This window comes from Rhagoletis zephyria, unplaced genomic scaffold, assembly GCF_001687245.7.
Source record: "Rhagoletis zephyria isolate East Lansing unplaced genomic scaffold, Rhagoletis_zephyria_1.1 Rzeph_scaffold_00788, whole genome shotgun sequence".
Lineage (NCBI taxonomy): Eukaryota > Metazoa > Arthropoda > Insecta > Diptera > Tephritidae > Rhagoletis > Rhagoletis zephyria.
This window is the reverse complement of record NW_016157872.1, coordinates 135,517-149,159: the sequence shown is the minus strand read 5'-3', so window position 1 is coordinate 149,159 and position 13,643 is coordinate 135,517. Positions and strand designations below refer to the sequence as shown.

The following is a 13,643-nucleotide window of genomic DNA, read 5'->3' as shown; positions in this document are numbered from 1 at the left end:
TGCATGTATGCATTACTTCGTTTTTCTTATATGCATTATTTCGGTTTTGAACCGAAACTGTGCATGTATGCATTACTTCGTTTTTATACCCCAGCGCACTTGTGCACAAGGGTATTATAACTTTGTTCACATAACGGTTGTTTGTAACAGGCAAAACGAATCGAGGTAGATATAGACAAATGTATACATAAATGATCAGAATGAAAAGAGAAATCGTTTAAGCGGTGACTGTCTGTCCGTCCGTCTGTGCACACGATAACTCGAGTAAAAATTGAGATATCTTAACAAAACTTGGTAAGTGTACTTCTCTGAAGCGTTAGACGGATGGTGTTGAAAATGGGCAAAATCGGATAATAACCACGCCTATCTCCCATATAGAAATACGAAAACTGCCATATTTGACTAACTACTGAAGATTATTCACTCAAAATTAACATTTACAATGCTTTTTAGACGAGAATAAAGAATATTATAAATTTTTGGAAAATGGGCGTAGCCACGCCCACTTATGGTTACATGTGCATGTGCATATCTTGGTAACCGCTCAACCAATTTCTCCCAAACTTTGTACAGATGTTGGGCTCGGTACAACATACCACATGGCACAAAATTTTTAAAATCGAACAATAACCACGCCCACGTCCGATATAACGGTTAGTTAGAGAAATACGAAATCTTCGATAAATCAGTAAATACTAAGGCTAGTTTATTCAAAATTGATGCTTGCAACAATTCTTTACCAATAAATACGTTGATGATAAAATTTTGGAAAATGGGCGTGGCAACGATAACCGTTCTACAAATTTGTCCCAAACTCGGTATGGTTATTGTGCTTGCCACATAAAAGCAAAACGTTGAAAATTATTGAAATCAGACCAAAATTATGACCACTTTTCATATAACGGTAAATTTTAGAAATGCTTGAAATTTCGATATTTTGAAATTTAAGGACGCTAATTTTACTCAAAATGTATACTAACAACAATCCCTTGAAAATATGTAAGTAACATTGTTTGGAATTTTGGGAAACGGGCATGATACCGCCCTCATATGACTATATATGTAAGATTATCTCATTATGTCTAACTGAATGTTCTATCGAAGATGTTTAAAATAGAGGTAAAACCACCCCTGTTTACCTGTAGCGGTAGTTTTCGGAAAGGAGAAAAACATATATTCAATACTTGCGCCGGGTATTTAATGTTCGGCTCCGCCCGAACTTAAACTTTCTTACTTGTTCTTATATGCATTATTTCGGTTTTGAACCGAAACTGTGCATATATGCATTATTTCGGTTTTTTCCATATGCATTATTTCGGTTTTCAACGGAAACTGTGCATATATGTATGCATTATTTCGTATGCACAGTTTCCATATGCACAATTTCAACTTGAAAACCGAAATAATGCATATGTGAAAAAAACGAAGTAATGAGAAATGCCTAAAATCATTGCTACGTGTTCCTATTTAATTAATTATATATATAAAAATGGTGTGAAAAATGTATAGTAATTCATCAATTGAGAACGGTTGGGCCGATTTGGGAAAGTTTCTCTTTTAGTTGTTCGCAATTTCCAGGAGAAGGTTTTTGCGATAAAAAAATTTGGGAAAACTTTCCGCGAAAGTCGGGAAATTAGAAAACTCGAAGATTGAGTCTTTGGTATAGAATTTTTTGTGCAATTACTTCGGGATGGCTTTCGAATGGTAAAATATAAAATTCTGGAAAATTCGGAAAAATCCAGAAGAACGCGAAATATTTGAATTTTTTTCGACGAAATTTTGTATTTTATCGTATGATTTGATGATTTTGGACAATGTTAAGGTGGAAAATTCGTTGTGAAGCTTGGAGAATTTCGGATAATTGTGAAATTCATTGTGAACATGAATCAATTGGGAACAATGTTCTCCTAAATATGTTTCATAACCGATTCGAATGGTTGCTGCTTTTTTGGAAATGTGTTTAGAAGGAGTCCACAAAGTTTTAATTTTTCCGATACGTGGGGCAGGGGTCGAGCTACGCTAAAAAATGCATTTGGTGCGTAGGTAGCCTTTTTGCCTTAAATATATTAGCTTACAGGATCCATTTTTCCCGTTAAGTGGGCCAGGGACCAATCTATTCGAAAAAGTCTTATTTATGGTCCGTTTTGCTTGGAATTTGGCACGTAGGTAGCGTATTGTCTGGGTTAAAATATAGGCCACTTTTTCTGATAGGTGGACCAGATACCGATCTATTGGAAAAAATCTTATTTATGGTGCGATTTGCTTGAAACTTTGCACGTAGGTAGCTTATTGTCAGGTTTAAAATATTGGAAACTCTTTTTCTGATAGTTGGACCAGGGACCGATCTATTCCAAAAATTCTTATTTATAGTCTGATTTGCTTGAAATTCGAACCCGTATTATAGATATGCGTAGAATAGAATTGAGTCATTGTTTTACAGTTCGAAAGGTGTTTCAAGGCGCCGCAAACATGCGAGTATTGGCTATTTAACAATAGTTATTACGCACGCCAACAAAAATATAAGCAAATTTTATGCAGCTAATGTTAACGCTATTTTTGACGTAAGCATAAAGTTTCCGTCAGCTCCTGATTTTAAGAAAAACAAGGCNTTTTGTGCAATTACTTCGGGATGGCTTTCGAATGGTAAAATATAAAATTCTGGAAAATTCGGAAAAATCCAGAAGAACGCGAAATATTTGAATTTTTTTCGACGAAATTTTGTATTTTATCGTATGATTTGATGATTTTGGACAATGTTAAGGTGGAAAATTCGTTGTGAAGCTTGGAGAATTTCGGATAATTGTGAAATTCATTGTGAACATGAATCAATTGGGAACAATGTTCTCCTAAATATGTTTCATAACCGATTCGAATGGTTGCTGCTTTTTTGGAAATGTGTTTAGAAGGAGTCCACAAAGTTTTAATTTTTCCGATACGTGGGGCAGGGGTCGAGCTACGCTAAAAAATGCATTTGGTGCGTAGGTAGCCTTTTTGCCTTAAATATATTAGCTTACAGGATCCATTTTTCCCGTTAAGTGGGCCAGGGACCAATCTATTCGAAAAAGTCTTATTTATGGTCCGTTTTGCTTGGAATTTGGCACGTAGGTAGCGTATTGTCTGGGTTAAAATATAGGCCACTTTTTCTGATAGGTGGACCAGATACCGATCTATTGGAAAAAATCTTATTTATGGTGCGATTTGCTTGAAACTTTGCACGTAGGTAGCTTATTGTCAGGTTTAAAATATTGGAAACTCTTTTTCTGATAGTTGGACCAGGGACCGATCTATTCCAAAAATTCTTATTTATAGTCTGATTTGCTTGAAATTCGAACCCGTATTATAGATATGCGTAGAATAGAATTGAGTCATTGTTTTACAGTTCGAAAGGTGTTTCAAGGCGCCGCAAACATGCGAGTATTGGCTATTTAACAATAGTTATTACGCACGCCAACAAAAATATAAGCAAATTTTATGCAGCTAATGTTAACGCTATTTTTGACGTAAGCATAAAGTTTCCGTCAGCTCCTGATTTTAAGAAAAACAAGGCCAGTGTCAAAGAATCGCGATTTTGCAATATTTGAGAAGCTCTAGCAAAGAAACAAAGGGCTTAGATTAACGAAAGAAAATCTCGGCTACTATCCCTGCAAATTCCTGCACCTTTGCTTGATGGCCACTTATAGTTATTTGTTGAACAGGAAAAACTGATTTTGGGAAGTTTGAGTACCTACCGCAATTAAGCAAAATTCCACTTAGGCTTAAATTAAGGCTTGGACTTCTGACTTCAATCCCTGAAAATACCATTCCTGCACCTTGACTCTGCGGTCCTTGCTTTACGTTGACTAAACAGAATGTGGATCAATGATACTCACCAGTTTGGAAATTGCCACCAACTAGACTATACAGATTCAAGAACGATTCACTATCAAGCCGCAAGGGCTTCTTCCCGGTATAACGCTTTCATCAGGTTATTTTAGACGGTNTCCACAAAGTTTTAATTTTTCCGATACGTGGGGCAGGGGTCGAGCTACGCTAAAAAATGCATTTGGTGCGTAGGTAGCCTTTTTGCCTTAAATATATTAGCTTACAGGATCCATTTTTCCCGTTAAGTGGGCCAGGGACCAATCTATTCGAAAAAGTCTTATTTATGGTCCGTTTTGCTTGGAATTTGGCACGTAGGTAGCGTATTGTCTGGGTTAAAATATAGGCCACTTTTTCTGATAGGTGGACCAGATACCGATCTATTGGAAAAAATCTTATTTATGGTGCGATTTGCTTGAAACTTTGCACGTAGGTAGCTTATTGTCAGGTTTAAAATATTGGAAACTCTTTTTCTGATAGTTGGACCAGGGACCGATCTATTCCAAAAATTCTTATTTATAGTCTGATTTGCTTGAAATTCGAACCCGTATTATAGATATGCGTAGAATAGAATTGAGTCATTGTTTTACAGTTCGAAAGGTGTTTCAAGGCGCCGCAAACATGCGAGTATTGGCTATTTAACAATAGTTATTACGCACGCCAACAAAAATATAAGCAAATTTTATGCAGCTAATGTTAACGCTATTTTTGACGTAAGCATAAAGTTTCCGTCAGCTCCTGATTTTAAGAAAAACAAGGCCAGTGTCAAAGAATCGCGATTTTGCAATATTTGAGAAGCTCTAGCAAAGAAACAAAGGGCTTAGATTAACGAAAGAAAATCTCGGCTACTATCCCTGCAAATTCCTGCACCTTTGCTTGATGGCCACTTATAGTTATTTGTTGAACAGGAAAAACTGATTTTGGGAAGTTTGAGTACCTACCGCAATTAAGCAAAATTCCACTTAGGCTTAAATTAAGGCTTGGACTTCTGACTTCAATCCCTGAAAATACCATTCCTGCACCTTGACTCTGCGGTCCTTGCTTTACGTTGACTAAACAGAATGTGGATCAATGATACTCACCAGTTTGGAAATTGCCACCAACTAGACTATACAGATTCAAGAACGATTCACTATCAAGCCGCAAGGGCTTCTTCCCGGTATAACGCTTTCATCAGGTTATTTTAGACGGTAATGGGGGATATGCCTTCTGTCGACCACAAAACCAAACGTGAACGTGAATTGCTGGCGAAAACGTTGGACCAAATATTTCAATATAAAACAATTTTGGGCGGGACGAAGTTCGCCAGGTAAGCTAGTCTTTGTATATTTATTAATTCCTGCAAAATTGGACCCTTTAGTATTGATAATATCAATTTGATATTAAAAGATTATTCCGCATTTTTTAAATATTTTTCTACGCGATTTGGCATTTCCCTCTCGCAATTGCACGAAGATGACGTCACGCCAAAATTACGCTCAAAATCCTCTCTCATGGGCGCAATCTTGTATTCTATCATTCTTGGCAGTGTTGCCGCTGCTCAAAGAACTTTCTAACCAAGATTAGACGAAAAAGTTACCAAATGAAAGGAAAAATAACCAACTTTTTTATTAAATTAACAANTTAAGTGGGCCAGGGACCAATCTATTCGAAAAAGTCTTATTTATGGTCCGTTTTGCTTGGAATTTGGCACGTAGGTAGCGTATTGTCTGGGTTAAAATATAGGCCACTTTTTCTGATAGGTGGACCAGATACCGATCTATTGGAAAAAATCTTATTTATGGTGCGATTTGCTTGAAACTTTGCACGTAGGTAGCTTATTGTCAGGTTTAAAATATTGGAAACTCTTTTTCTGATAGTTGGACCAGGGACCGATCTATTCCAAAAATTCTTATTTATAGTCTGATTTGCTTGAAATTCGAACCCGTATTATAGATATGCGTAGAATAGAATTGAGTCATTGTTTTACAGTTCGAAAGGTGTTTCAAGGCGCCGCAAACATGCGAGTATTGGCTATTTAACAATAGTTATTACGCACGCCAACAAAAATATAAGCAAATTTTATGCAGCTAATGTTAACGCTATTTTTGACGTAAGCATAAAGTTTCCGTCAGCTCCTGATTTTAAGAAAAACAAGGCCAGTGTCAAAGAATCGCGATTTTGCAATATTTGAGAAGCTCTAGCAAAGAAACAAAGGGCTTAGATTAACGAAAGAAAATCTCGGCTACTATCCCTGCAAATTCCTGCACCTTTGCTTGATGGCCACTTATAGTTATTTGTTGAACAGGAAAAACTGATTTTGGGAAGTTTGAGTACCTACCGCAATTAAGCAAAATTCCACTTAGGCTTAAATTAAGGCTTGGACTTCTGACTTCAATCCCTGAAAATACCATTCCTGCACCTTGACTCTGCGGTCCTTGCTTTACGTTGACTAAACAGAATGTGGATCAATGATACTCACCAGTTTGGAAATTGCCACCAACTAGACTATACAGATTCAAGAACGATTCACTATCAAGCCGCAAGGGCTTCTTCCCGGTATAACGCTTTCATCAGGTTATTTTAGACGGTAATGGGGGATATGCCTTCTGTCGACCACAAAACCAAACGTGAACGTGAATTGCTGGCGAAAACGTTGGACCAAATATTTCAATATAAAACAATTTTGGGCGGGACGAAGTTCGCCAGGTAAGCTAGTCTTTGTATATTTATTAATTCCTGCAAAATTGGACCCTTTAGTATTGATAATATCAATTTGATATTAAAAGATTATTCCGCATTTTTTAAATATTTTTCTACGCGATTTGGCATTTCCCTCTCGCAATTGCACGAAGATGACGTCACGCCAAAATTACGCTCAAAATCCTCTCTCATGGGCGCAATCTTGTATTCTATCATTCTTGGCAGTGTTGCCGCTGCTCAAAGAACTTTCTAACCAAGATTAGACGAAAAAGTTACCAAATGAAAGGAAAAATAACCAACTTTTTTATTAAATTAACAATTCAGGTCATCACAAATTCTTTTATATAATACGTATAGAAAAAGTTTACAAACCAAAGAAAATCAATTTTTATTTGCATTTTTGAAAAGTAAATCCTTTTAAGCCTGTAATATGTAAATACATATTTTAGAAAATTAGTCTTCCCGTATTAGATGCATATGTATGAATGATAATATCTTCGTAAACATTACCAGACTCTAAATGACGTTTTTAAATAAGTACATACATATTTAGGTACATAGTTTTCAATTTCTCTGTAATATTACGTTTCCACCAAGAGGCAAGAGGTTTGCTGCCGCTAGCGAGTCAAAACACTTGTCAAATCCCATACAAATATCATAACCCAAACTCACTTCAAACCCATCTTTCACAGCGTGTTTATGTTGGGTTTGTTTGTATTTTAATATTTAATGATGGCAATAGTGTTCATTTACGGGATTTTTTCTCTTTTGTTGTTTCATTCTTATCGAAACATGGCAACAATGTTTTGCAGCTGTCAATATCATGTCATTTTAATTTTCTCAATTGACTGCCGGCGTCTTAAATTTATAAATATTTTAAACTACATATGTAAATAGTATAAAGATGGAAAATAATAAAAAAACTAAAGCTACTTGGTTACCAGCAGCGGATGACGCCTTCGTTGATTTGTGGGAGGAAAAAGCCAGCGAACTACGCGGTCCGCGAAAGAATTAGCACATTTATGCGGAAATGGTGCAGTCGCTGGCAGCTTTCGCGGCCGGAATCCGCCCAATTGATGTGAAATATAAAATACGTAATTTTACTATGAAATATAGGTAAGAAATGTGATATACATGTGGGTACGGTGTAGTTATTTGTAAAATGATATTGACGTGAGGACTTCCGCCCCGGGGGAATGTTTAGTTATTTGCCAACTGTTTTTGGATTAGTGGGCGGAAGGGGAGCGGGCGTCGCTCTTGATATGCAACCCAATAGAAAGAGCACAGCTCAAGCTTTGTAAAAAGTCACACTTGACCCCTCGAAACCTCTCACAGACCACTGAGGAACCATTGGAAGATGGTATAAAATAAGCATTTCCACGCCGGAAATATAAACTCGGTAAACGATATTTTTGTGCAGAACACCTTTCCGTTTTGGAAGCGCCTCTTGTATTGTCGAAGGTATACAACATTGCTTGTGCATATAACTCCGGCTGCGACATCCACAGTATTTTTGCGTATAACTCACTCCAAAATTCACAAAAAAAGTGCATATTTCAGATCAAATTTACTAATAAATTAGAGACCGAAAATTACAAAATTTGGTTTTTAAATAAGTTTAGACCCTCGACTATAAGTGTATGTAAAAATACTTTAGATCAGGTCACCCATTCGGACGCGGCCCGACGACGCCAATGTGCAAGGTGTTCTGCGCAAAAATACTGTGGGCAGCATAACCAGAGTTTATATTTTCTATACTGAAATGCTAATTTTACCACAGTTTGAAATGGGCCCCCGGGGGTTCCGTAGAGGGGTCTAAGAGGGGAAGGATACATTTTCTGAAAGCCTGGACTCCGTAGACCACAAAACCGTTGTACAAATAACTAAACATTTCCCATACTTACTTATAAGTATGTATTCATTTTAGTAATGCTGTGAATTGTCTTTTGCAGAAAATGCAAAGCAGGCCAAGGAACCGGTTGCTCTCCTGCTACTTGGAAGCATTATGAAAGAGTGCATCGCATTATAGGAAACGACCGAATAAATAATGTTGATGCTGTCGTGGTGGATAGTATAACAGGTAATTTTATTTATGTATATTAATTATTACTAATTAAGAGGGTTTTACAATTTTTATTGTTGTATAGCTATGCCGCCTACGTCGCCAATTTCGCCTTCATGCTCTTCACTTCCAGTTGATTCGTCCCCTACATTTTCGGCATCATCGTCTCCAGCCCTCAGCGAAGTCTCCACACCTGCAACAAAAACAAAAAATCAGAAAATAAGCGAGTTAAACGAAACCATTAAAACAGCCATGGCAGAAAACAATAAATTAACTGCAGAGCTGATTGAAATTGAGAAGGAGAAGGTAGCTGCAATCGAGATATTGTCTNAAACAAAAAATCAGAAAATAAGCGAGTTAAACGAAACCATTAAAACAGCCATGGCAGAAAACAATAAATTAACTGCAGAGCTGATTGAAATTGAGAAGAAAAAGGTAGCTGCAATCGAGATATTGTCCCAAAGCGTCGTTAGCTTCTTGGAGCGAAACTAATTAAAAATCGCTGGTGCACTCATAGTGTCTTCATATGTATCAAGGTGTATTTCACAAGGTGATGTTGGGGTGGCAGCTGAATATTTCGCCTTGAAAAGCATTACGCCAAAATGGTGGGTTTGTTGTAATTCATACCAATGACAGTATGAATTTCTGCGTATAATTTGTTAGTGTAATTTTTTATTTATATACGGCTAACACCACCTTGTTAGATATACCTTGATATGTATATTATTTTAGTTAACTAAAAACCCGATCTCTTTGGCTTTCATGAATGAAAGCAAATTTTATATACAGTTGCGGATAGTAGCAAAATTCAAAATAATATTGTATTGTATCCCGTTCAATTTTAGTACAAAAAAGTGCTAGTTTCAAGTCACTAAAAAATTTACTTTTGATTTTTTAGAATTCGTTTTTCGAAGGTGTTCAGCATTTCGTTCATGCGTTATATGGAAGAATTATATGTACACTGGCAAGCTTTCAAACTTTATACAGAACTTAGAAAAATTCATTAAATTTTCGTAAAAATTTTGACCTTTTTAATCTGAATTTNTATAAATATGGTTCATGCTTTAATAAAAACCACATAAGTCAAGCTTTCAAACTTTATACAGAACTTAGAAAAATTCATTAAATTTTCGTAAAAATTTTGACCTTTTTAATCTGAATTTTTAGAAAAATTTTGAGTACGCAGATAGATTGCTTTTTTAATTCTAATAAAACAAGAGCAAGTTTTAAGCAGCTAAAAAATCGCGTTGATTTTGAATGAATTTTTTTATTGTTGACGGCTTTTTTCACTTTTACCATATAAAAGAAAATTTCTTGTAGCCGCTTAAAACTTGCTCTTTTTTTACTAGAATTAAAACNCAGAAGTAAAAAATACCGCCCTTTGGCGTAAAAAAAATGGAAGCAAGGCTCGATAGAATTTTTTGTGCTGAATAAAACCGTGTTAAAAAAGAACATATTGAGGGTTAAATCTCAGATTTTAAATTTATAAAAAATGGAGTATTTCAAAAACTAATTGACCAATTGGAAAAATTAGTACACCAGTAATTAAAATACCTTTCATTTGAAGTTTCTGAAAAAAAATAATAATTTTGGTGCATACNTACACCAGTAATTAAAATACCTTTCATTTGAAGTTTCTGAAAAAAAAATAATAATTTTGGTGCATATAATACATAGTCAAACCTTAAAGTTATGTATATCGTAAGAAAGGTACGATTATCTGCTTTTTGACAAAAGCATTTAGACATTATGTAAGTAAAACAATTTTTTAAAAAATATACTTACGGAAATATTCCTTTAAAGAATTTCTTATCAATTCTCCTTCAAATCGATCACTTTGGTTGTTGCTGCATTGCGGGTTGCACCTGCTATCTTGTTGCATTTCTACTACCCAATTCTCTACGATAGTCCTTCTGTGCAATTTAAAAATTGTGTAAAACGCATGCAGCACAAATCACAGTGTTTGCATTTTTTATGTGATTATCCACGCCTTTTCCAATTCTTCTAAATCTAAAATAGCATACAAATTTAACCATGTTGGAAAGAGACAAGAACGTTTCTTTGTATTCACCTGGCTTTTAAATGGCCAAAAGCATTTTCCACAACACGTCGACACTTGGATAATCTATAGTTGAATTTTTGTTGTTCAGGTGTGTTGTTTACGCTATGCGGGTATGGCTTCATTAAATGCTGAGATAGGCGAAAGGCTGAGTCACCTATAACGTGCACTGGTATTTTTGTGGATCCATACTGCCAGCTCAATTCATTAAGGAGTGCGCATTCCTGCAGCTCTCGTTTTAGAGACGACCTTTCAAAAATTGAGGAATCATTGCACCTTCCTGGGCTGCCGCAATGGATATAACTGAATCTATATTTTGCGTCTACTAAAGCCAACAGTACGACCGAATACCACCCTTTGTAGTTGTGATAATCAATGGCTTCTTCTTTTTTTGGGTGTATCTCTATATGACATCCATCTGTATTATAAAACCGTTTCTGATAAAAGTTCTTTTCCATCGCATTACTTTTAAGCCTACCTATAGCTCCAATACATTGTGGATAACCCATTGCATTGAAATCTGCAACTCCTTGCTCAATTTTTGACCTTTTAAGGGGAAAATTGTTTAAATAAATTGGCGCCAAACTTGCCCAAACTTCATTGCAAAACTCAATAAATATTTTGCTAACAGTAGCTTTGCCTACTCCAAAAAAGTGTGCAATTGACCTATATTCACTAGAAGATCCTAATGCAAAAAGAGCAATTGCATCGCGCTTTTCTAGTGGAATTACATCCCGATAATTTGTGTCCGTTTTGGTCATTTTTTTTAGGAGACTACATAATTCGTCAAAGCTGGATCTATTCATCCGGAAATTCTCTTTGAAAAACTTAGAGCCATTCTTCTGGCAGTCTACTTCCCAAAAGGTACTGGAATGTTCCTAAAATATATTCATTATAAACCAAAATTTGTATCTTCAAATTGCTAACATACCAAACACCAGACACTTTGTGAACGCACTATTGTTGGGTCCAGTAAATTGGCAGCAATAGACAAAAGCATTTTATTTTCTCTTATCTTTTTATTTAAATAATATGTCGTCACCTCACTATCTATTATTTTAAAATAAAATGACAAAATCAACATAACAATTTTAATTTTAGGCACCATTTAAGAATTGTAGCACGTGGCGATAGAAAAGTAAACAAACGGATGACAGTTTCAACACAATTTTGATCAAACACGCAGTCGAAACAGTTGACAACTCTCTCAAACACAAAACCTGCAAACCCAGGGTTTCACTTTGGTGGAAACGTAATATAAGAATGAGAGGTAGGCCTGGGATACGCAGCAAATTTTCTGGCGCTGATACCATGAAGCCAACGCCATGACCGGTATCAGCGCATTGAATCAGCGCAATTGCGCCATAGTGTCGTTTTTCGCATGCTGCTTCATGGTGCTTCTTTTCGGGCCATTCTCCCTTATTTTCCCGCCGTTCTGTCTTCTTTTCGCGCCCTTATATCTTTTGACACGAATTTTGCTTCATTTGTGCACGTACTTTGTGCAGCAACGTGAATGGTAGTTTAATGGAAATAAAAGATTGTCAACTTGCCGTCCGGTAAAGTAATACCATAGTGAAATTATATTAATAATAATACATGGTTTGAAAACGTAATATTCCTTACCATCATTTTTCTTCCAGATTCCTCATTTCTTACAGAAGAAAGGAACACAGTGTTGAGTATTTAAGCGCGGTTTCCTTTATGCACTCTAATCCACGGATATTGTTCAACTAAGTTTGCTGAGCTCCCAGACGTTTGTGTGGTGTATTAGACTACGAATGTGCTAACAATGTTGATTTCCATGCTGCCTAACTCCAGGTAAATTAATGTCCTTGCATTCCTTTTGGTAACTTATGCAAATGATCACTTGTGGTTTGTTTTTGAATCGACATAGTACATAGTTGTGACTGCACTACCTAAGGGATGTACTTGCTGCTCACTTTTATTATTTTATCCATGTACCGGAAATGGGTGCGAATCAAAGGCAAATGACTTCTCAAGACTTTGCGCATTTATTATTACTTCATAGCCAATTGTATCCTTTTAGTTGGCATAGTTGCTGCTACTTTTTGCAATATGTACTATGTTGCAACACTAGTTTCCTGCACGTTTTTCTTTCGTGCAATTAGTCTTCCGCAAGACTACACCCCAACGTTATTTCCATTGAAGATATGCGCCAACAGTTAATGCCTAAAATCGACAATTACTTTGCTCTTCATAGCTTTGGTCATTGCATGTTCGAAATTCGAATGCCTGTGACGGGGGGTAAGTTCTGAACGAAAGTAGGCATTATTTGGCATAAACATGAATTTATCTATACATATAATAAAATTGTAACAGGTCGATGTCTGTACATTATAGATATTAAAGAAAAATTAATGTGGGGGGTCTTTATTAGAGCACCAGAAGCCAAATCAACCATTTTTAGAATTTTTGTCTGTCTGTCTGTCTGTCTGTCTGTCTGTCTGTCTGTCTGTCTGTCTGTATGTTTGTTCGCGCATCACTCGAAAACGAATGCATGGATTTGAATACAGTTTTCACCGATGTATTGCTAGAGGTCTAACTTAAAATTTAGGAAGAAAAAAAATTAGAGAGTTGCCACCTGTTTGAAAATTGGAGTTTAAGTAAATTGATAAGAAAAAATTAATATTGCAATATGGGCGTCAAAAGAAAGAGAATGAAGAAGGCTTACAGCCAAAAATATTTTTTTAGAGTTGCCACCTGTTTAAAAATTTACATTAAATTTAATTTATAAGATAAGTTGAATATTGCAATATGGGTATCAAACTGAAAGGGTTTAGGAAATTATATTGCCGAAAATATTTTTAGGGGGGGCTGCCACCTGTTTGAAAAATTGTATTGTATTAAATTGATAAAATAAATGAAATCTATATCTACATCTATAAATCTATACATATAATAAAATTGTAACAGGTCGATGTCTGTACATTATAGATATTAAAGAAAAATTAATGTGGGGGG

At 35.8% G+C, this 13,643-nt stretch overlaps 2 protein-coding genes across 3 annotated transcripts; one reads left to right on the top strand and one right to left on the bottom strand.

The window, feature by feature from the left end:
• Positions 1-7,394: 7,394 nt before the first annotated feature.
• Positions 7,395-9,149, top strand: LOC108361544 (uncharacterized). Of its 2 annotated transcripts, none has more exons than XM_017614180.1 (4): positions 7,395-7,656; positions 8,493-8,620; positions 8,688-8,813; positions 8,943-9,149. In XM_017614180.1, exons 1-4 carry the CDS (start codon positions 7,571-7,573, stop codon positions 9,092-9,094), a joined length of 492 nt encoding a protein of 163 aa, XP_017469669.1. In that variant the 5' UTR covers positions 7,395-7,570; the 3' UTR covers positions 9,095-9,149. The 2 variants fall into 2 exon arrangements, with proteins under 2 accessions (XP_017469669.1, XP_017469668.1); XM_017614179.1 differs by having other exon boundaries at positions 8,688-8,876; positions 9,006-9,149.
• A 1,719-nt stretch (positions 9,150-10,868) lies between these two features.
• On the bottom strand, positions 10,869-11,661 carry LOC108361545 (uncharacterized). The gene is made up of 4 exons (XM_017614181.1): positions 11,593-11,661; positions 11,140-11,539; positions 10,938-11,079; positions 10,869-10,893 (listed from the first exon to the last, which is right to left on the bottom strand). The coding sequence occupies exons 1-4, from the start codon at positions 11,659-11,661 to the stop codon at positions 10,869-10,871; spliced, it is 636 nt and encodes a 211-aa protein (XP_017469670.1).
• Positions 11,662-13,643: the final 1,982 nt, after the last annotated feature.

What these genes read in the sequence shown, in the direction of transcription:
- LOC108361545 (XM_017614181.1), bottom strand. Translation starts at nt 11,661, where the DNA reads ATGCTTTTGTCTATTGCTGCCAATTTACTGGACCCAACAATAGTGCGT. An exon ending in CACAAAGTGTCTGGTGTTTG is followed by an intron (nt 11,540 to 11,592) that starts GTATGTTAGCAA and finishes AATATATTTTAG; the next exon opens with GAACATTCCAGTACCTTTTG. An exon ending in ACAATGTATTGGAGCTATAG is followed by an intron (nt 11,080 to 11,139) that starts GTAGGCTTAAAA and finishes TTTATAATACAG; the next exon opens with ATGGATGTCATATAGAGATA.
- LOC108361544 (XM_017614180.1), top strand. Translation starts at nt 7,571, where the DNA reads ATGGTGCAGTCGCTGGCAGCTTTCGCGGCCGGAATCCGCCCAATTGAT. An exon ending in AATTTTACTATGAAATATAG is followed by an intron (nt 7,657 to 8,492) that starts GTAAGAAATGTG and finishes TGTCTTTTGCAG; the next exon opens with AAAATGCAAAGCAGGCCAAG. An exon ending in CGTGGTGGATAGTATAACAG is followed by an intron (nt 8,621 to 8,687) that starts GTAATTTTATTT and finishes ATTGTTGTATAG; the next exon opens with CTATGCCGCCTACGTCGCCA.